At 43.6% G+C, this 23,423-nt stretch overlaps 1 protein-coding gene across 5 annotated transcripts; it reads left to right on the top strand.

The window, feature by feature from the left end:
- The first annotated feature begins 288 nt into the window (after window positions 1-288).
- Window positions 289-23,347, top strand: XNDC1N (XRCC1 N-terminal domain containing 1, N-terminal like). 5 transcript variants are annotated; one of them, XM_070425517.1, is made up of 10 exons: window positions 289-843; window positions 5,323-5,479; window positions 9,632-9,773; window positions 10,809-10,964; window positions 12,040-12,200; window positions 16,496-16,581; window positions 16,817-16,989; window positions 19,724-19,796; window positions 20,639-20,766; window positions 21,534-23,347. In XM_070425517.1, exons 2-10 carry the CDS (start codon window positions 5,435-5,437, stop codon window positions 21,767-21,769), a joined length of 1,200 nt encoding a protein of 399 aa, XP_070281618.1. In that variant the 5' UTR covers window positions 289-843; window positions 5,323-5,434; the 3' UTR covers window positions 21,770-23,347. The 5 variants fall into 5 exon arrangements, with proteins under 5 accessions (XP_070281618.1, XP_070281617.1, XP_070281616.1 ...); XM_070425516.1 differs by having other exon boundaries at window positions 290-633; window positions 12,022-12,200; XM_070425515.1 differs by having other exon boundaries at window positions 290-843; window positions 12,022-12,200.
- The last annotated feature ends 76 nt before the right edge of the window (window positions 23,348-23,423 follow it).

Genomic DNA, 23,423 nt, shown 5'->3' with positions numbered 1-23,423 from the left:
GCCAGCTGCTTCCGCCGCTCAAGGGCTCCTAGCCAATCAGAGGCGTAGGCTGCGGCAGAGGGGGCGGGGCATCGAGACAGGCCGCGACCTGACAGGGACTAAGAGACCATCTACCTGATACTCACTTAAAGGTCAAAGAGGAACGGTTCCCTCGCATTTCCAAGCCTCGGCGGGGGAGCGTTCTTGGAAAATGAGTACCTGGGCTTGTATTATTTTCAGCGCAAATATTTAAACAATTCCCCGCTTTGGAGAGCGAAAAAGAAGGGTCCATAAACCGTCAACTTTCGCGACGCTCCCTCACTCTAGGCTCCAAAGAGTGCGGCGTGGAGGTTAAGAACTACATTTCCCAGAATGCATTGAACCTGACCCGGAAGTTTCAATTCGGCTCTGGACCAGAGATTTGTAGTGAATGAAAATATATTGTAACACATCTTATTGTTCACGGCACATGACTTCTTGCCTCCGAGGGAGTCATTTTTCAGAAAGAACGGCTTTTTGAGGCTCCAGAACGACTTCCCAGACTTCGGGAGGCGGAAGAGTAGCTCTCTGGGTCAGAAGGCGGAGGTCAAAGGGCCGAATTGGCGGGAGAATGTGTTTGTGGTCCACGATCTCAGGCTGCGGTGGCTCTTTAAGGTTCATTGCCCCGGTGAAGGGTGTTGGGGGTTGATGATGGAAGGGTAGTGGCCGAAAGGGTGGAGGGGTCGCCAGGACAGCGCGTTCCGAGGAGCCGTGGAAGTAGCCGAGCGGCTTAGGCTGTAGAAATTGAAGAGCCTTGCAGCACCTGCACGGCCCCCAAACTGCTTCTTCGGGTCTCAAGTCTTCGGATCCACGTCACACTTCTAGGTACTCTTTCCTACGCCACATCCTGCGTCTGCAGCACCTACCTTTCCCCCCGTCTTATACATCATATTCACTGTGCTGCACCCCAACTTATAGCTTAGTATTGTAATTCATTTCCAAAAACCTGTTATTTGCCCACCCGGACCCAACACCTCACAAGCCTGCAGCTCCTGCTCACGCACCCTGGGCATCCCGACTGCACCTATCCCATGAATAGAGCTAGGATGACCTGTGGGCTCACAAGACTAGAATGCCAGTCAACTATTTGGGGCTGTCAGGAAGTTACAGGATAATATTTTGACCATCTGCTACAGGCATCTTATTTACTTAAAATGGGAATTTTTTTTTCTGAAAATGGGAATTATTTTTACTGTGTGAAACTTAATACAGAGAATATTATATCTATGCCTTTACCACACATTGACTATTGACATTATGATCTATTTGCTTCCTCATGTTTAAAAAAGATAAAACAAGCCCGGCCAGTGTAGTTCAGTGAGTTAGCATTGACCTATGAACCAGGAGGTCACTGTTGAATTCTGTTCAGGGCATATGCCCGTTGACGGGCTTGATCCCCAGTTGGGCGTGCAGGAGGCAGCCTATCTATGATTTTCTTTCATCATTGATGTTTTTATCTCTCTCTCCCTCTCCCTTCCTCTCTGAAATGAATAAAAATATATTTTAGCCCTGGCCGGTTTAGCTCAGTGGATAGAGCCTCGACCTGGGTCGAGGGGTCCCAGGTTCCATTCCTATTAAGGGCACATGCCAGGGTTGTGGGCTTGATCCCTAGTGTGGGGCGTGCAGGAGGCAGCTGATCAATGATTCTCTCATTATTGATGTTTCTATCTCTCTTTCCCTCTCCCTTCCTCCCTGAAATCAATAAAAATATACTTTTTAAAAAGATAAAATAGCCCTGACCGGTTGACTCAAGGGTCCCAGGTTCGATTCCGGTCAAGGGCATGTACCTTGGTTGCGGGCACATCCCCAGTGGGGAGTGCGCAGGAGGCAGCTGATCGATGTTTCTCTCTCATTGATGTTTCTAACTCTCTATCCCTCTCCCTTCCTCTCTGTGAAAAATCAATAAAATATATTTTTTTTAAAAAAGATAAAATAAGCCCTGACGGCTTTGGCTCAGTGGATAGAGCATGGGCCTATGGACTGAAGGGTCCCAGGTTCAATTCCGGTCAAGGACATGTACCTTGGTTGCAGGCACATCCCCAGTAGGGGGGTGTGCAGGAGGCAGCTGATCGATGTTTCTCTCTCATCGATGTTTCTAACTCTCTATCCCTCTCCCTTCTTCTCTGTAAAAAATCATAAAATATATTTTTTTAAAAATAAAAGATAAAATAATACAGATAAAAGTTGAACTTATCTGTCTTCTACTCTCAGACCCATTACTCTTTCACCCTCCCCAAAAGCAACTAGTATAATTAGCTGTGTATTCTCTCAGTCCATTTTTTAAAAAAGTGTATGTACAGACTATAAGTATTGTATTGTTTAACTTTTTTAATGAACGTAAGTGCTATTTTCTGTGTATCATTTGTAATTCTTTCACTCTAATTTTTTGAGGTCTGTCCATGTTTCTGTATATTTACATCTAAGTATTCCTTTTAACTGTCAAATAGTATTCAATTGCATGATATATAACATTTCACTTATTCACTAGAGTTTTATGATTTTTGCTATTAGAAACATTGTATGTGTCTTTTTGTGCACATGTGAGTCCCTCTAGAGCTGCACTGTTCAAATAAGTTAAATACTGGAAATGTAGCTTATCAGAATTAAGATGTGCTGGAGGTGTTTATGAGGGCCTATTCCCCACAATATTGCCAGTCCTTTATATTGTAAACATTTAATTTTTTTTTCAGTTCTAGAGGACAGATATTTGCAATTTCTTTATTACTAGGGAAGCCAAGATTTGTTAATATCGGTTTTTGGTCATTCAGATTTCATCTTAAGTGAATTGTATGTTTATATCTTTTCTCCAGTTTTCTATTGAACTGCTTGCCCTTTTCTTACTGATTTGTAGTACTTAAAAATATATATTCTAATACTATCCAAGTTTATGTATTGCAAATATCTTCTTTTAGTCAGTCATTCGTATTTCAGCCTTGTTTGTGTGTGTTACCTTAAAGTATTTTTAATGTTTCTATCTTTGATCCATTTGAGTATAATTTTTCAAATATGTTACAAGATAGCGATCTTCTTTTATTTTTCTTGACATGGTGAACCATTCTAGAGACCATTTATTAGTTCATCTTTTATCAGACAGAATCATGATTCTGCTCTCTAACAATCAACTGAACAGGTTGCAAATTCCCATTTACGTATATGAGTCTGTTTCTGGTATCTACATGCTTGTTTCTATAGATAATACGTATTAATTAAGAAGTAGGGTTCAACTCCTTTAATCTTTCTTTCTAGAATTGCCTTATCAACTTGTGGCCCTTTATTGATTAATGAGTTTGTCATGTTTGCCAGAAACTTCTGCTGAAATTCTGATTTGAATTATATTGACTTATTAATTATTCTTTTCAGTGGTTATTTGTGTTTCAGCACCTCTCTGAGGTGTGGGAGATGATGAACATGCCAAAAATCCATATCCTCAAAGAGCTCACTAATTAGTGGGGAGACAGAGTAAACAAGCCATTGACCAAAACAAAACAAGAGCAACAGCGCAAATGCTGGGGTAAGGGGGCTAGAAAGTACTTAATCCTTGGATAACTACAGGCAATTAGATAGACAGTGATCTTCATGAAAAAGACTGTATATGCCTTATTCACCTCTGTGTATGCAGCACCTAGTACATAACCTGATATCTACCAGAAAGCCCCTAAAATATTAACTAAATGAAATATCCAACATTGACAGCTTCAGGGTCTCTAACCCTACAGTGTAGTTAGTTTGGGGGCTGGCTAGGTCAGACATCAGTATGTTGGTGATGAGAAATGATTGCATTTTCACATCAAATCATAAAGGTATACTTGGAATTTTCTCCAAAACAGAGATCATATCTTACTTATTTTTATATTTCCAATATCTAGCATAGAATAGGAAAATTTGTTGAATGTACAGTGAGTCCCTATTATGGGAATAATCAGCTCTAATTAATCTGGAGGCCTAGAAAGCTAACTCAGGACTCATCCTGCATTCTTCTCTTTTTGAAGCCTTGGCACCATATTGAATGTGACCTGTGAGGAATGCTTGACCTTTGGATGCCCTTCGCTAAGAGTTGGTTACTACCCCACTCTGAGCATTACATGACTACTGGCCCTTTGGAGCTCACTTTTTATGGTCATTAATTTAACAGATATTTGCTAATCTGGAACTGTAAGTTTCTTCCTCTTACATTGAGGATATAGAAGTGGATCAGACGTGAACCCTGTCCTCCAAGAGCTTACAATCGGTCAAGGGACATAAGACATATATTCAGATAATTGTAATGCAGAATTGAGAGGATGGAGTTGTCACCTAGAGCTGGTTGGGCAGCATGGAGGTGACATTTGAGCATCAGAGATACATTCCATTTGACAAGTGGGAAAGGGAAAGAGCATTCCAAGCAGAGGTTATAGCATGAGCAAAATCTTGGAGGTGAGAAAAATATTTGGTGGGAAGGAGGCAAGAAGACCACTGTGGCCAGGAGTATAGCGGATCGTGGACCTATACTCAGGGGCCAGCTGGGCAACAAACATGAGTTAAAAGGGCAGGGGATAAATATTTGGAGAGCGATCCACCTATAGACACTCAGACAACTTTAAAACACCTCTGGCCAAGGAATTGTTGCACCTAGGTGATGGATGCATGAGAGAACGTTATACTAATATGTATGTTTTTGCATACATTAAACATTTTCCATAAAAAGTTTAGCAAAAGACAAAAGTACAAATACCCATATGAACTTTAAGATTAAATAAAGAAAATCCTCAGATGAAAGGAATAGGAGATGAAGCAGGAAATGTAGAGATCTACATTGTAGATGTTGAGAGGCCAAGCTGAACTAATATTTATTAAGTACCTACCATGTAGCAAGGGATTCACATATATCAGCAAGCCATTGAAGATTTCTAAGTGACTTAATGCAAAGCTAAATTAGGAAGATGCATTTTATGGGAAGAAAACAACAACTAAAAGACAATTGCATCATATATTTAGTTGAACATTTGTTGCACATCTTTACTATGTGCCAGACTCTAGGGATATAAAGATGAATGATTTAAGGCACAATCCATGCCCTTGGGAGCTCACCTACATAAAAATCCAACGTTAACATATCAATCTATCTTTTCTACTTGCTGCTCTGTTGCCCTGTGGTTGCAGTCCAATTGTTTCCATTTGTTGGAATCTCATCAGTTGGTGCAGATCTGGTCCCTGCCCCCCATCATGGTAGTCATGGTAATCTGTACAGTCTGACTGCTGCAAATAACTACTGTTACCAGAGAAACAGCCATGGCTAGTTTATTTTTCCTTTGTTCTCTTCTTCAGGAGTAGTATTCTTTCTCTTCTGGAAGCTGACAGGACCAGTATGTAGACAGTGCCAAAGTGGTGACAGAAGAAATCTCAGGAGAAAGCATTTTTGACAGCTGCGGGGCCTACCATGGCTCCTGTGAAGATTAGCCACGTGGTATCATTTTCCTCTCAGGTATATTAATTAGCAGGCATGGTTTTTTACTTGGTGACTGAACAGAGTGGGGGGAAAAAAATAGAGGACTTGGCTCCACTTTCAGGAAACACACAATCTAATAGGAGACACATTGTCCCTTCTGTGGTGGAAGTGGGGGAACATAGCTTTCGCCCTCAGGTTGTTCCCAGAGCAATGCCGGACACATAAAAGAAAGTGTTCCCAGGAATTCAAGGTAAAGAAAGAAACCACCTCAGATTCCACCCTTAGTCTGGAGGGAACTGGCAAGCTATAGGAACCCTGTACCAGAGTTCCCAGAAGGGAAGTTTAGTCACTCTGGCATTGAGAGCAGACCAGGACACTCAAGGTCATCCCTGACCTGTGAGGATATCAGCGCCATCAGCAAAGGTGATCTCGGCCTTCTCCCTAAAAGTCCACTTTCAGGAAATCCCTATTATCCTGATTACAGCTAGATGCCAGGACCCAGCACCAATCCACTGTGTTGATTAAAGACTTCCCTCCCTTTCCTCTACTGTCATTTCCCTATCCATTTACCCATCCTCCCTGCTCTTCCCCTTCTGTTATCCTAGTCTTTCTCAAGGGGTGCTGTTGACATTTTGGGTCAGATAAGCCTGCATTTTACAGCAGTATCATCTGCATGGTGGAGTATTTAGCCTCCAGGGCCTCTCGACCCTAATGACATAATACTTCCTGGTCATTATGACAGTCATAGGCATCTCTACACATTTCAGAAAGACCCTTAGAGTGTCTTTAGGAACTACAGTGGGGCCTTGACTTACGAGTTTAATTCGTTCCGTGACGGAGCTCGTAACTCAAATTACTCATATGTCAAATCAATTTTCACCATTACAATGACACGAGATGCTGGGTTGATGTTGTGGCGTTCACTGTGACGTTCACTGCGCCAGCTAGCGGTGGGGTATCTGAAGCTGGATCGTAACCCGAATTTTAGCTCGCAACTCAAAGCAAAAAATCAGCCGAGAGATGGCTTGTATCTCGAAAAACTCGTTAGTCGGGACACTCGTAAGTCAAGGCCCCACTGTACTGTATCAACTCCTATTCTAAGTGAAATAGAATGAAAGTTACCTTTATCCTGCTTACCTTATATGGTCTGCCTAAATAGTTTTCACATTGTCAGCCTTATAACATGCTAGAGAGAGAATCACTGATTGGCTGCCTCTTGCACGCCCCCTACTGGGGATGGAGCCTGCAACCCCGGCATATGCCCTTGACCAGAATCAAACCTGGGGCCCTTGAGTTCGCAGGCTAACGCTCTATCCACTGAGCCAAGCCGGCTAGGACTCCTCAAGAGAGCATTACCTATCTTCTTTTTTTTTTTAGGTATATTTTATTGATTTTTTACAGAGAGGAAGGGAGAGGGATAGAGAGTTAGAAACATCGATGAGAGAGAAACGTCAATCAGCTGCCTCCTGCACACCCCCTAATGGGGATGTGCCCACAACCAAGATACATGCCCTTGACCGGAATCGAACCTGGGACCCTTCAGTTTGCAGGCCGACGCTCTATCCACTGAGCCAAACCGGTTAGGGCTATCTTCTTTTTAAAAATAAATAAATATATATATATATTGATTGATTTCAGAGAGGAAGGGAGAGGGAAAGAGAAAGAAACATCAATGATGACAGAGAATCATTGATCGGCTGCCTCCTGCTCGCCCCACACTAGGGATTGAGCCCGCAACCCGGGCATGTGCATGTGCCCCAATTGGGAATCAAATTGTGACCTCCTGGTTCATAGGTCAGTGCTCAACCACTGAGCCGTGCCCACCGGGCTAGCTATCTTCTAATATTGTGGTTTCCAACTGTACTCTGTGGAGACCCACTTCTAGAAGTTGAAGGGAGAAGGGACAAGTATATCTCTAGGCCCCCAAACTGTACTTTAACCAGAGGTGTGCTTTTTATTTGTTGAAAACACACACACACACTTTGGTATAAGACTTCAGTTAAAAGGAAGGGTTTTATTGCTAAAACAAAAAACAAGATTGATGACCATGAATCTAGTCTTTTTTTTTTTTTTTTAATATATTTTATTGATTTTTTACAGAGAGGAAGGGAGAGGGATAGAGAGTTAGAAACATCGATGAGAGAGAAACATCGACCAGCCGCCTCCTGCACAAGTCCTACTGAGGATGTGCCCGCAACCAAGGTACATGCCCTTGACCGGAATCGAACCTGGGACCCTTCAGTCCACAGGCTGATGCTCCATCCACTGAGCCAAACCGGTCTGGCCATGAATCTAGTCTTTCCACTTTACTTATGATGAAGAAATTTAGATCCAAAGAGAGTAAGTAGTTTGCTCAAGGCCTACCCACCAAAAAATATCTGGCTTTGGGTTAGAACTGAAAATGTCTATCTCAGTATTGCTATTGCAGCCTTTGAATGAATCACTTTATTTCTAACCATCAGTTGTAAACTTAGATACAAATCTTTGCCTTTCCCTCTAGCCGGTTTTGTTCAGTAGTTAGAGTGTCAGCCCCCGGACCAAAGGGTGGTGGGTTCAATTTCCAGTCAAGGGCGCGTACCTGGGTTGCAGGTTCGATCCCCAGCCTGGTGGGGGCACATATGGGAGGCAATCAATCAATGTGTCTCTCTCACATTGCTGTTTTTCTCTTTCTCCCTCCCTCTCTCTTCCCCTTCCTCCTTTCCACTCTCTCTAAAAAGTCAATGGAAAAAATATCCTTGGAGTGAGGAGGATTGACAACAACAACAAAAATACTTTTTAGAGCTGCTGTAGGTTCACAGCAAAATTGAATGGAAAGTAAAGAGATTTCTCATATGCACCCTGCCCCCAAATATGCATTGCCTCCAACATTACCAACATTCCTCCACCAGAGTGGTGCGTTTGTTCCAGCTGATAAACCTACATCATTATCACCTAAAGTCCAACGTTTACCTTAGAGTTCACTATTGATGTCGTGCATTCTATGGGTTTTGCCAAATGTATAACGTTCCCATCATCAGAGTACAGGCATGGTTACGTCGCCATCTCCCATTTACAGTATTTATTTAAAAAAAAGTTCCATCATTTCGATGTATGTACATATGTGCTTTATGTTTTTTATTATTTATTTACCACAAGTAAAGGTCAGGAATTGTTATCTTTCTTTCAAATTTTTTTTACTGTTTCACTTCATTACTGCTGTGTATGTGCTCCATGTGAGTGACGTAGGTGCTTATGTAGGTGGGTTCCGACTTACAGTGAAAATTGTGTTACGTCGCACCGTAGGAACAGATCTCCGACGTAACCCAAGGACCTACTGTATCATACAGAGTAGTTTTACTGCCCTAAAAACTCTCTGTGCTCTTATTTTATCCCTCCATCTCCCCTAACCCTTATCAAGCACTGATCTTTTTACTCTCTCCATAATTTTGCCTTTTCCAGAATGTTAAATAGTTGAACTCATATAAAGCATGCAGCCTTTTGATATTGGCTTTCACTCTCACATTGATGTGGGTTTTTTCTCTCTCACTTCCTCTCTCTAAAATAAATGAACATATCCTCAGGAGAGTACTTAAAAAATAAAAATAAATGAAGCCCAGTCAGAATGGCTCAGTTGGTTGAGCCTACATCCTGTGCACCAAAGGGTTGGCAGTTCGATTCACTGTCAGGTTCAGTCCCTGATTGGAGCAGGTGCAAAAGGCAACCAATCAATATTTCTCTCTCTCTCTCTCTCTCTCTCTCTCTCTCTCTCTCTCTCTCTCCCCCCCCCCCCCCCATGTCCTCAGGTGAAGATTAGAAAAAAGAAAAAATAGTATAGTGTGGTGGTTAACAGCTCTGGATTCAGAAACCTGGGAGTTCTGACTTGGATTGGTTATTTGGCCTTTGGCCATGGGTAAATTTCTGAACCCAAGCTTCAGTTTATTGATCTGTTACCCATGAAGCAATAATAGTAACCACCTAAAGTTGTTCTGAGGATTACATGAGGTGGTCTGGTAAATGACAGAGAGGTAAACAGTGTCTGTAAATCCCGTGGTAGGTGATGCTACGTTCCTATGGACTCCTGTCTCGTGCCTTTCCTGTCATGTCGGGGCGCCTGGAAAGGTTTGGGAGTCTAGGAACCCCTTATTCATGGGCACCCTTTGTTCCCCTGGGCTCAGGAAGGTTCCTGATACTCTCCTCTCTCTGACTTAGGATCCCAAGTATCCCGTGGAGAACTTGCTGAACCCAGACAGACAGAGGGGACCTTGGCTCAGTTGCCCTCAGGACAAGAGTGGGCAACTGAAAGTAGAACTGCAGCTGGAAAGGGCAGTGCCCATTGGCTACATCGATGTGGGTGAGTGCGTGCTCGGGGCCTAGGAGCCTCTGCGGGAGAACACAGGAGTAACATTCCCCTCCAAATGTTCCACCAAAATGCCTCAGTTCAGGCTGGCTGATCAGCCTGAACTGGTGTGAAGGGAAGATGTGGCCCTGCCTTTGGGGCAGGTATGTGGTGTTGGCAAGAAGCCTAAGGATTTCATTCACATAGAATTGAATGTGAATGGCACTCCTTGAATTAAGCAACATACCTCCCCTGCTTTAATCTGAGTGGTCTGGGTGAAACCTTAGGATATTGACATAATTAAATGCAACAAATAGAATTTATACTCTTCCTAATATCAATGTCAAGAGTATGCTGGGGATGAACTGTGCTGGTTAATTCAGGAAGGCTTCAAAGGAGTTTATGGGTTGAAAAGGTTGACCTTAGCATTCTCTGGAATAGAGAGCTGACAAAGACCATTGATCTCAGCTCTGTCGGGACAGAGAGATGGCAGGCTCCCTAGCAAGGATTTATTTATTTTTTATTCTTTTTTGAATTTTTATTTATTTTTTTAGGGAGAGCGAGAAAGGGAGCTGGAGGGAGGGAGGGGGAAAGAGGGAGATCAATTTGTTGTTTCACTTATTTGTGCATTTATTGGTTGATTCTTATATGTGCCCTGACCGCGGATCCAACCTACAACTTTGGTGTATCGGGATGACACTAACCAACTGAGCTACCTGGCCAGAGCCTCCCTAGCAAGGATTTAAGAGAGACAAGAGTTTGGCACTGCCTGCCAAAGCCAGAGGACAGGGAAACAGCGGGTGTCTTCAGTCAGGGGAAGGCTTCTTTCTGGCTGAGAGGAACATAGTGAACCTACCTTCACAATGTCAATCAGTGGGGCTGAGGTCTCGTTTCACTTCAGTTACTGGCTCATTGTGCTGCTTGGCCTTTCTGGGCTTCCAGTTAGCTATGGAATGGAGAAATGTCCTCTTCCCACCTGATTCCCTTGTGGACAGTGAGGGGAGCCTTCATCCTATAACCCTTATCCTTCCCTCAACCTTTTGTCCCCAGGTAACTGCGGCTGTGCTTTCCTGCAAATTGATGTGGGCCGATCTTCCTGGTCCCTGGACAGACCTTTTGTCACCCTGCTCCCTGCAACCATGCTAATGTCCCTAGCTGATTCAAAGCAGGGGAAAAACCGCTCAGGGGTCCGCATGTTTAAAGATGGTAAGGAGGGCAGAAGTGGGAGAGACTCAGGGAGAGAGACAGATTATGCGAAAAGGCTGCAGTACAGTAGAGGGCGGTAAGAGCTGGTAGGCATATATTGTGGGAGGGAACCTCTGCAGGGGTTAGTTATATCTGTTGGGGGGACAGGGATTAGTGAATGAGTGAACAACCATGGGTATGTTTGTCAGTGAGTTCTCCATGATGAGAAAACATGATCCCTTGGGGTATTTATGAGCTATGATTTATATTTACACTCAACATGATTCCGTGAAGCCTGATGTAGAACACACATTTGTGACTAGTGTGCTTTTGTTTGTATAAATGTAAGTGTGACTGTAGGATGAATGTTTACATAAGTGATAGGAGACTATATGATAGTTATAGTTATGCAGCCTGAAGTGTTTCCTGAGTTCTGTTCTATGCAGATCTCTGCGTTCACTGGGCACCACATTAAGATCTGAACTCCTGGCCTCTGGGGACTTAGAATTTGTCTGTGTTTAAATTGGAGGTGTTTGTAATGTGAAGGAAGAATGATAAGGGAGGGGCATACAAGGTGGAGGAGATGAGGTATTAATAAATAGTGCTGGGAATTGAAGGTGAGAAGGGTTTGTAGTACTGGTGTGTGACACTGTGAGTGCGTGCGTAGGGCATGGAGTGCTTGCGGGAGGCTGAGGTCTCATGGTCCAGGAAGGGTAGATATAGATCATCTAATCCAATGAGCAAGTAGTCACCCCAGACCTCAACACTAGAGACACTTCCTGTTCAAATGAGACATTGATTAGGTCCCTGGAGAAGTGCAGAATGCGGATGTAGCCATGCTGGGAATGGTGTGGACCTGTGACGGGGAGGAGTGATGGTGTCTGAGGGGACCCTGACTGGCCAGCTTGGCACTGCCAAACCCTGAGCACCAAGGCCTGAGGGGTCAGTTACCGATGACCTTCATTATTCCTTTTGTTGGAGTTTATACAGTCCCTGTCCTTTCTTTCCGCTCCTCGGTACTGACCTTTCTCCCTCCCATTCATTCGTTTTCTCTCCCCCTCATTTTCTTTTCCTGGAGATGACTTCCTGGCTCCAGCCTCAGGTGAATCATGGGATCGACTTCGCCTGACTTGCTCCCAACCCTTCACACGTCATCAGTCCTTTGGCCTGGCCTTCCTGCGTGTGTGCTCCTCTCTAGACGCCTTAGATGACCCTGTGGTGGATCCCTCAGCCCCTGTGAGCTCTGGGCTGAGCCAGGTATGTGCAGTGGTGGAGCAAGGACTTAATATTCTCCCATCCTTTCCATTTCTGGTTAGGAAGCTGGTGCTTGATTGAGTTATACACACACCTATACACACATACATTCAAATACAAACATAAATGGGCTCGCTACACTTTCTTAAAGGTAGGAGTGCACATTTTCCCTTTTACATGTGAAAGATTCAAGTGAGTAAGCCTTCAATATAGTGTACACAGAGCTAGTGGGCCATTTGTTATTTAGCCATTAATAAATTCTTTTGGAATTCAAACTTAATCTTATACTTTATTTCTGGGTTCTTGTGGACTCCAGCTTTCATCAGACTTTTCCTTCTAGCACCCGAAACAACCAGGACTCACTACAGTCTCTCTGTCATTGTCGTTCCCTAACCCACCTACCTATTCTTAGATACATATGTGCTTTGCAATTTCATGTGTTCTCCTGCTTTCTCTCCCTGTACAATAAACACATATGCCGCCTAATAGAAGATGTATAGGTTGCTGGCTCTCTATAAGTATCTAATCAATTTATCTCCCCTTTTCTCAGCAAGTTTTCTAATTTTTCTTTTTCTTCCTAAGCCTATTCTGACTTCTCCTTTTTTGTTGTTTTTTTTGTTAATCCTTACCCACGGATATTTTTCCCATTGCTTTTCAGAGAGAGTAGAAGGGAGGGAGGAAGGGGGAGAAAGAGGGAGAGAGAAACATCGATGTGAGAGACAATTGGTTGTCTCCAACACCTTCCCTGACCAGGGCTGAGATCGAACCTCCAACCTAGGCACTTGGCCAGGAATCAAACCGGCAACCCTTCACTGCCCAGGCAGACGCTCCAACCACTAAGCAACACTGGCCAGGGCTGACTCCTCCTTTCTTATCAATGTCTCCATTTATCTTTCCAAGCCAGTACCCTCTACTGTAATTCACTCACAAATAAATATGAAGATATAATCACACAAAGCTAGAATCATAAAACTCTAGAAATGGAAAAATACTTAGAGATCATCAAGTCCTAACCACCTCATTTTACATCTCAGATAGGGAAACTTACATATTCAAATTCACACAACACATCAAAATAGAGTAGAGACCAGAAATCAGATCCTTCTATCATTTACACCACAGTACTTCTATGCACACCGTAGATTTTTAGACACTTCAAACATTGGACATAACCAAAAGAACTTCAGTTCCCAGGAGTGAACCTCACAAGTGTCACTCCTGTTGAGGTTACTGAGAAAAAGAAGAGACTGGACATTGGGAAGAGAAAAGGGAGTTGGAGCAGACAGAGGAGGAGTAGATGCTCTTGTACAGCCACGGGAGAGACCCACAGAGCTGAGACAAGGAAAGCTCGGTCTGAGATTTACTCTTCCATTGAGGAAAGGGATAAAAAATGCAAAAGGCCAGTGGAAGCAGTTCAGTGTGCTCGCCAGGTCCCCATATCTCAGTGCTGGGAGCTGACGTGAATGGAGCTAGAGCTATTCAATCAAGTGGAAGCTCTGAGATTAGGAACCTGTTTGTCTTGTTTCATAATGCATTCCTGGCAGCTGGAACAAAGTAGGCTTTGAGAGTACGTGTTCATTATGTAAATGACCTTTCAGAGGGGAGTTGTAGATAGGGTCATCATAAAAGTTGTCATCCAAACTGAGACCAAAAAAGAGTGCTATTAATAATTATACTGAGCCCAGCTGGCATGGCTCAGTGGTTGAGCATCGATCTTTGAACCAGGAGGTCACGGTTCAATTCCTGGTCTGGGCACATGCCCGGGTTGTGAGCTCAATCCCCAGTGTGGGGCGTGCAGGGGGCAGCCAGCCAATGATTCTCTCGCATTATTGGTGTTTTTTTATCTCTCTCTCCCTCTCTCTTCCTCTCTGAAATCAATAAAAATATTTTAAAAATAATAATTATTATTCTACTGAGGCAACAGACATAATAGGCATGACTTCCCAGGCAACCAGGATAGACAATCTCCCTAATTACAGGATAAATAAAGACTTCATAGAGTCTTTTCCATTTTGGCAATCTAAATTACGCTGCACCTGTGCTGGCTCTGTGGCTTAGCTGGTTAAAGCACCTTTAGAACCAAGGTGGGATCAAGGAGGAAAGGAGTCAGCAACTCCAGGGCCATAATGTCAGAAAGGCATTGAAAATCAGTGGCAGAATGAAGCATGTTTCAGGTACCTCAATGAGACCACAGGGAAAGGAGATCCTGAAACATTTCTACAAGAGAGGATTGATACATGGTAACAAATTGAGGGCACTCAGTTTCACATTTGTGACCTCTAAAGTGCCATAGGCTTTTTTTTTTTTTAAGTATCATTCCAATGGTAAGGTACAGTGAAAGCAAAAGGGCTGTTAATCCTGTGGAATAGGGTCTTTTATGATCACCACTTTTCCAGTAAGGAAAACAGAAGCCAGAGAAATTTAGTGGGATGTCCCAGGTCACATTGTTAAATAAATCTTGGAGTGGATCTGAACCCAGGCCACCTGGCTCCACGTAGCCTGTGCTGGAGAGCTCATTTCCTAATGATTAATCGCATGTAGAGTTAAAGTTAAATAACCATCTCTACACATCCCGCTAGTTACCCTGTATAGTATTCACTCTAAAATTTATGAGACATGGTAAGGAAAAAAGAAAAATCCTGGTAAAGTAAACAAAGTATTTCAAAATTAATGCAAGGTCCAAGATGAGGTTGCAAATTAACTTCCAATTAGAAAATATTAAACAATGAATGTGAATAAAAATACTGTTTCTCAAACTTGCATAATGAGGCCAAGGTCATGCTTTACAAGAAAGACATTTACCTTTAAAAGAATCTGTAATGGAAGAATCAGAGCTGAGGCCCAGGCCCAGCTGGTGTTGATCAGTGGATTGATCATCGTCCCATGCACTAAGAGGTTTCCAGTTCTATTCCCTGTCGGGGCACATGCCTGGGCTCGATCGCCAGTAGGGGGCATGCTGGAGGCAGCCAATTGATGATGTTTCTCATCAATGTTTCTATTTTTCCCTCTCCATTCCTTTCTCTCTAAAAAATTTTCAATAGAAGTATATTTTTTTTTAAAGAATCAGGGCTGAATATTAAAGGAAAAAATGTTTAATTTTTTAAATTCAAGGAAATTTGGAAAAATAAAAAAGGAAATAGCCACAGATGAATCAACACAGATAAACTGCATTTTGGCAAAGAATTAAGAAATTGTAGCATTCCACGTAAATAAAATCTATGTAGAAATGATCTACTGTGTGATTATTACACATAGACATTCCTGGAGTTTGAAGGAGAGAGGTTTATAAAATGCCTGTGATTGCCAGAACCGGTTTGGCTCAGTGGATAGAGCGTCGGCCTGTGGACTGAAGGGTCCCAGGTTCGATTCCGGTCAAGGGCATGTACCTGGGTTGCGGGCACATCCCCAGTAGGAGGTGTGCAGGAGGCAGCTGATCGATGTTTCTCTCTCATCGATGTTTCTAGCTCTCTATCTCTCTCCCTTCTTCTCTGTAAAAACTTAATAAAATATATTAAAAAAATAAAATAAAATAAAATGCCTGTGATAGATATAGATATAGTGGCTAATGCTAGAAAGAGACGTGTCATGTATCTATTACATATATATATATATATATATATATATACACATCTCTTTTTATAAATGGCTAGAAATTGGTAGTTTTTTTTTTAGCTTCAAGTAAATAATTGTTCACAAAATAAATCATAATGGATATTAAACAATATTATTAAACAGTATTTAGAAGAGAAAAGTGATAAAAATGTCCCCAAATAGTTCAAAACAGAACTACTTTAAAATTAAAGAAATATGTGTGTATAATTTTTCTCGCATAGATGTGTATAGGTGAGTGATTTGAGTTTTGTACCTACATGAATCAATTTTATATAGATACAAATTTATATATATATATATATATATGCACACACACATATATATACACAAATTTGTGTGTGTGTGTGTATATATATATATATATATATATGCTTTCAAAAGTTTGCACATGATATCGATCCCATAGCCCTTTTTTTCCCAACAGCTCGTATTCTTTTATCTGGGTCTTTTAGGATCATGACAAAACCCTTAGCATTGGGGTAAAAAGTATACAAAATCACCGCATCTCACATCTCAGAGCTGGAAGAGTGTGTGCACACACAAGCAAAGGTGCCCTATACAAGTTACAGCAGATACATTCACTCACTAAGCTGAAGTCCTCAGGTTTGGGAGTATAGTTGGCGCTAGGTAGCAGCGTCCCCTGGTGGTGAATGTGTGTATTTCATATTTCTCCATTTTCTTTTCAGGACTCTTCTAATGCTTCAGAGTCTAGTCCCAGCCCCTGGATGGCTAATCCTTCTATCCGGAGGACATTCTTCCCAGATCCCCAAACGTATGTAGCTGCCATAACGGAGGTCTCCCAGCCACTTTCAGTTCTTTCTCCTGGGAAAAAAAACTACCAGGTTGCTCACAAGCACGCAAGCCCCACCTGGGTTCCCCCTATTAATCACGTACTCCAGGCCTATATCTATATATCAAACTGGCTTTCTTGGTTAGATGCCACTGACTTGGGTGAGCAAAATAGAGTCTCTGTTCTGAGTGAAACCAAGTACTCTGTTTCCCTGCAGGAGCACCAAGGAAATTTCAGACCTTAGGAATATCCTAGAGCAGCTGCAGCCGGGGACTTTGGGGCGTTCGGCCCGCATGGTGCTTTCAGCTGCCCGCAGGGCATCTCCAGCCAGTATGGCAAGCCCGAAAAACAGCCCTTCAGGACCAGGTCCCAGTCATCCAGACAGTGCAGGTAAGGCCTCAGGACCTGCCTTTGGGTCCTTGTTCTCCCTAGCACCATCCCTTTCTCCTTGAATCCACCACTGCTCTTCAGGGATGGCTCACCAATGGGACTTCATGTGGGAGAAAAGACAATTGTCAGTGTCTTATTACCAGAAGAAAAGCAAAATATACTAACTAGAGGCCCGTTGACCTGGCCTGCGCCCTCTCACAATCTGGAACCCCTCGGGGGATGTCGGACTGCCAGTTTTGGCCTGATCCCCACAGGCCAGGCTGAGGGACCCCACCAGTGCACGAATCTGTGCACTGAACCTTTAGTATGCACGTTAAGAACTTTGATTTATCTCTTCCCGCCCGCCCCGCTCCCCCCTTCCCTCTGAGATTCATCAGTCTGTTCCATGTTTCCATGCCTGTGTGTTGAGCTTGGTGGTCAGTGTGTGTCACAGGTACTGGTCGAAAGGTCAGACAGTCGCTTGGGCTTTTATATATAGAGATTGGTTGAGCGTCGTCCCATGCACCAAAAGGTCACTGGTTTGATTCCCTGTCAGGGCATATGCCTGGGTTGTGGGCTTATTCTCCAGTAGGAAGCATGCAGGAGGCAGCCTATCAATGTTTCCTTCTCTCTCTCCCTCTCCCTTCCTCTCTCTCAAATCAATAAAACATATTTTAAGAAAAAGAAAGAAAGAAGGAGCACTAGCCTAGGAATCAGGAATCCTTATCTTTTGGGCCTCAGTTCCCTCATATTCAAAGTGAAGGAATTAAACCAAATAGTATTTAGGCCTCTTGCAGTGTTAATGTTCTGTGATCATCTTAGAGGGACAATTAAGTCAGGGTGATGGTTTATGGAGCTTATTGGAGAAATAGAGTCAGAGAATAGTGTGCTTTTGTCACAGAGGAAGAAAGCACTAAATATTTTAGAGTAACTTTATCCATTTGATGTTCACCACAAACTTATGAAATAGATACTGTTGTACTCACTTTACAAAAGAAGCTGAGATTCAGAGAGGTAGAGTATTCTGAATCACACAGCTAATCAGCGGCAAAACTGGAATGTGAACCCCAGAGTTCTTTCTATTCTAGATAGCAAGAGAGAGAAAACAAGTAGAGTTCTCATTGAAAACCTCGGGTTCACTCATTACTTCACTGGGCGGGGGGAATTTTTTTAAGGAAATGGTTTATCATTCCAAGGAACTGAACAAATTAGTGAAATAATCAGTATATCATTTCATTGCAGAAATAGGGTACATTGGTTATCTGTTGTTGCATAACAAATTACCCCCAAAATTTAGTGGCTTAACACAATATTTTTTTTAATATATTTTATTGAATTTTTACAGAGAAGAAGAAGAGAGGGATAGAGAGTTAGAAACATCGATGAGAGAGATCGATCCGCTGCCTCCTGCACAGCCCCCAGTAGGGATGTGCCCGCAACCCAGGTACATGCCCTTGACCAGAATCGAACCTGGGACCCTTGAGTCCGCAGGCTGACGCTCTATCCACTGAGCCAAACCGGTTCGGCAATACTTATTATCTCATAGGGTCTCATGGTTAGGATTCCAGGTGTGGCTTAACCGGTCCCTGGCTCTGGGTGTGTCACAAGGCTCACCTGCGAGAATCTGCTCCCTCGCTCACTACATTTCCTCATAGGCTGTTGGGCTGAGGCTTCCCTCAGGTCCTCTGCCATGAGGGCCTCCACAGAACATCTCACAGTACGGCCGCTTGCATCTCACAGTGCTAGCAAGAAAGCGGCCAGTCTTGTAACCTAATCACAGAAGTGACATCCCATCGCTTTTGCCAAATTCTGTTCATTACAAACGAGTTACCAGGTCCTGCCCACACTCTAAGGGAGGCATGAATACGAGGTGGCAGGGATCAATGGCAGTCACTTCAGAAGCTGCCTGCCACATTAAGAAGGATGTGTTTTATTATTTTAAGAGATGGAGAATGTAAGGAAACAAAACTTCTTTAGGTACCCTACAGGCTGGGCACTGGAGCCATGAAAGCACTTTGAAACATATTAAACGCTATACACAGTCGTTCATAAGTGCTGACTCACCAGACAGATGGCTGTTGCTGGGTTTTGTTATTACTCACTTGACACATTTATTGGACATCTCTGCGCAAGGCTCTGTGCTAGGTGCCAGGGGTATCAGAGTAAATAAAACAGCAGTGCTCCTACCCTAATGGAGAGACACGTGTCCATGTCACACAGGAAACCTAAGGCTTAAAACTGTGATAAGTGCTTCAAAGCCAACGCAGGATAGGATGACCCGATTCAGATTAGAGAACCCAGGGAGACTTCCTCACAGGAATTCGCATTTCCTCTAAGACTTAAAGAGTGAGAATTTGCCAGGAAAAGAGAATGGAAAGAATATTTTTTAAAGAAGGAACATCATATGTGAAGGCCCTTTTGGTTTTGTTTTTTTCTTTATTTTTTTATCCTCACTGGAGGAGTGAGGATTTTTTTTCCCCATTGATTCTAGAGAGAATGGAGGAGAAGGGAGGGGGGGAGGGGAGAGAGAGGGAGAGAGAGAGAGAAACAAACGTTGATGTGACAGAGACACATGGATTGGTTGCCTCCCACACATCAGACCTGCAATCCAGGTACCTGCTCTAGATCCCTTGACCAGGAATTGAACCTGAGACCATCTGGTGTGCAGGCCAATGTTCTAACTACTGAGCTGTGCTGGCCAGGGCCGAAGGCCCTTTTGTTAAAGAGCTAGACCAAATGAGCATTTCTCACACAGAGCCCAGACCAGAGGAGCAAAACTCAGAGAGTGATGTGGGCAAGACGAAGAGACAGAAAGTGCAAGCCCGCAGGTAAGTAGGCCAACCTGAAAGACCCATATCACCTCCCCAAACCTTTCTGCCCTTCACGTGTCCTTGTCCACATGTTGTCAGGCTTAGAGCTGGGCAAGGAGGTAGCCCTGTAGTGAACCAGAATTTGAAGCTGAGTACATTGTACTTGTTGGACTTCATTAAAATTTAAATCTTTTTCTGCTTCAGTAGACACCCAAAAAAAATAAATAAAAAGATAACCCATAGAATATGTGAGAAAATATGTCCAAATCATACATTCGAGAAAGAACTTGTATCTAGAATATATAAAGAACCCTTACAACTCAACAATAAAAGAACCTAATTAAAAATTTTTTTAAATAGACAAAGGATCTGAATAGATTTTTCTCCAGAGAAGATGTACTGGATATACACACACACACACACACACACACACACACACACACACACACACACATATACAGTCTCAGTCTGTGGGGATATAAAAGTGGGGAGTGGCTACTAATGGGTTCAGAGTTCCTTTTGGGATAATAAAAATGTGAACTTCTATAGTTGTGGTGGTTACACATCTTTGTGAATATCCTAAGACCATCAAATGGTATACTTTAAAGAATGAATTTTATGGGATATGCATAAAAATAATAAACCTAAAGGCAGTAATAGAAGCTCTATTCTCAGATTTTCAAAGGTTAAATGACTTCCCTAAAGTCTGATTCATCAAGTGGGAAAGCCAGGGCTCCAACTCGGGGCTTCTGGCTCCACACCAACTAGTCTACCTTTTTTTCACCCTAATTTAAGGTAAGGTTCCTTCAGCCCTTATGGCCTTTTGCTAATTGCTGGTCTTTAACTATTCTTCCTCACAGGCCTTTATCCAACTCAAACTCTCAACCAAACAGGAGGGGGAGAGCAAAGGCAGGGTGGAGAGAACCCCAGCGACTGCAGGCCCAAACTAGCAGTGTCCAGGAGAGTGGAGAGTGCCCCATTTGTGCAGGTAAGCTGCTTGGGCACAGGCGGTTGCTGAGGGACTGCAAGGCATCCCCTGAGGGCAGGATGGATCTGGGAATGCTGCCAGGACACGTTTGAACTTGGACTCCTAGCCTCTGTCTGCTGTGCAGTTACATACAAGTCTGTATTGGGCACCTGCTCACATTGTGTTGGCCAAGCTGCAAAAGGGACAGGGGCCATGTCCTCGAGGAGAAACATGGAACAAAACCATATAAAACACGATCAGATTTTTTTTTCTCATTCTAATTGTTTCTGCTCATTAGGAGCCAATAGAATACTTGAAGATGTCTTTAAAAATGAAGCCAAAAAAAAATTATCAAAGAGGGCATAGAATATCCTTCATACCTTTTTCCTCTGTGTCCAAATTCTACTTACTCTCTGAGTTCAAATGTTACTTATTTGCCAAGGCTTCTCCAATCTTCTCAGGTAATCTCTTACAACTGAGCTGCAGCATTCTCCCATTCCCTTGGGCTTAGCACTTCTCACCTTCTTTGTATCGTAGCTACTTGCGTTCATAGCTTAGCTTTACCTCTAACTGCAGTCCATGAGGACGGGCCTGGGTTTAAATGCCTGGGCTCCTAGCACAACGTCAGACACACAGTAGACACTTGATGAATGTTGAGTGGATTCATGATCGGATAGTGTCTCTATGTAAAATATTCAGTTCCTACAAAAACAGCTACATTTTGACAGGCTGCGTGGGGTGTGCTAGGAGCAGCCCCAATTTTGCTTACCTCTCTCCCTCCCCCTTAGGCTCCTTCAGCGTTGAGATTCTTCCCCAGCATGCTGCCACTTGTGGAGAGACCTCCCCACCGCACCTAACCTCTCCCTCCTCGTCACCACCTTCATCGCCATCTGTGCTGTGGGTGTCCTCCTCAGACAGCTCATCACCCATGTCCTGGATCCAGTGCCCTATCTGCCAGCTGCAGTTCTCAGCAGGAGAAGTAGAAGAACATGCCAGCATGTGTGGGGAGGTCCCTCAGGCATGAGCCATGAGGTCCTGTGGTTTTGGCCTCCTTGTCCTTTGTGACTGAAACTGGGGAGAGAATCTCTTGACAACTAAGAAGGGCTGATGAGACCAAGCGCTCTCTCTGCTCCCCTCCACTCATTCCCTCAGGACTCTGCCTAATGGCACCTCTGAGCCCAGCCTGCCCCCGCTCCCAGTTGTCAAGGCTTCGGTCACCATGGCACCTTATTTTCCCAAGGATGGATTCATCCTTTTCCCCTTTGGAACTTCTGGGCTTTGGGACACAGTCCAGATGTCTTCCCCTAGTGAGTCGTGTGCATCCTTGTGCCCATTTTCCGGAAAGGAAAACTGAGGCCCTGTGAAAAGAATTACTGCCTAATAAATAAGATCCTGTGGTGTAGTGGGAAGGTGATTTTTGAGCATGAGACTGACCTCCAGGATCCCATGAACTTAACTCTGTATGTTTTGTGGGTTCTATTTCTAGATATAATCAGGTAATCATGTGACTTTAAGCAAGTTCTTTACCTTGAGCCCAGAACTAGCCCCCGTAACAGAGATAAAACTCCTGTCCTGCTCACAGAGCTATCATAGGATTCAGATGGGTTAATGACTAAGGAAGGGTTCTGGGCTTGGCTGTGGGACCTTGGGCAAACCCTTGTCCCCACCTGTACAATGAGGCAGTTGGACCAGAGGGTCTCTAAGGTCCCCTCCAGCTATGACTTTAAATTCTATTCCCATCTTTTTTGAGCAACTATGTCCTCTCACTCCTTTCCCAGAAGATTTCATGGTGTGGCACTAACATCAGTTCTGGTCTCCAAGTTACAAGGCTGGTCCTGGCAGAGGGAGGGCCTGGGGCAGGGTTTTGAATGAACAGGAAAGAGGCAGCTGGACACAGTCAGGGGAGCAGACAGAACAGGAGTGGTCAGCTTCCTGCACTGTGTGCTCCAGCCACCTAAGTCAACTCCTATAAGGGAGTTCCAACCATGGAACGAGACTTGCCTGGACCAACGGGAACTATAGAGCTGTATACTCATTCTTCACATCTTCCCTTTCACCTGGGTGATTCCCAGGGATCCTTCAGAGCTTAGCTTGAATGCTTTTCAAAGAATCTCTCCCCAACTCCCAGACTAGGTCATAACATCTCGTGCAGCTTCTTCATAGCACTTGCCACAATTAAAAAATGTTGCTATAGCCCGAGCTGGTTTGGCTCGGTGGATAGAACGTCGGCCTGCAGACTGAAGGGTCCCAGGTTCGATTCCAGTCAAGGGCACATGCCTGGGTTGCGGGCTCGATCCCCAGTGGGGGGCATGCAGGAGGCAGCCGATCAATGATTCTCTCTCATCATTGATATTTCTAGCTCCCTCTCCCTCTTCCTTCCTCTCTGAAATCAATAAAAATATATTTTTAAAAAAATGTTGCTATAGCCCTAGTCAGTTTGGCTCAGTGGAGAGAGCGTTGGCCCCCGGACTGAAGGGTCCCGAGTTCAATTCCGGTCAAGGGCACATATCTCAGTTGCAGGCTCAATCCCTGGTCCGGGCACGTGCAGAAGGCAACCAATCAATGTTTCTCTGTCTCTTCCCCTCCCTTCCATTCTCTCTAAAAGTCAATAGGAAAATATCCTAGGGTGAGGATTAACAAAATAAACAAATAATGAAAGAGATCTTTTTTAAAATGTT

The sequence above is a fragment of the Myotis yumanensis genome, unplaced genomic scaffold (assembly GCF_028538775.1).
Source record: "Myotis yumanensis isolate MYYU_CA2020_CCGP unplaced genomic scaffold, mMyoYum1.0.hap1 SCAF_10, whole genome shotgun sequence".
NCBI lineage: Eukaryota > Metazoa > Chordata > Mammalia > Chiroptera > Vespertilionidae > Myotis > Myotis yumanensis.
Note: the sequence above shows the minus strand (reverse complement) of the source record. Positions and strands in the feature narration are given on the sequence as shown.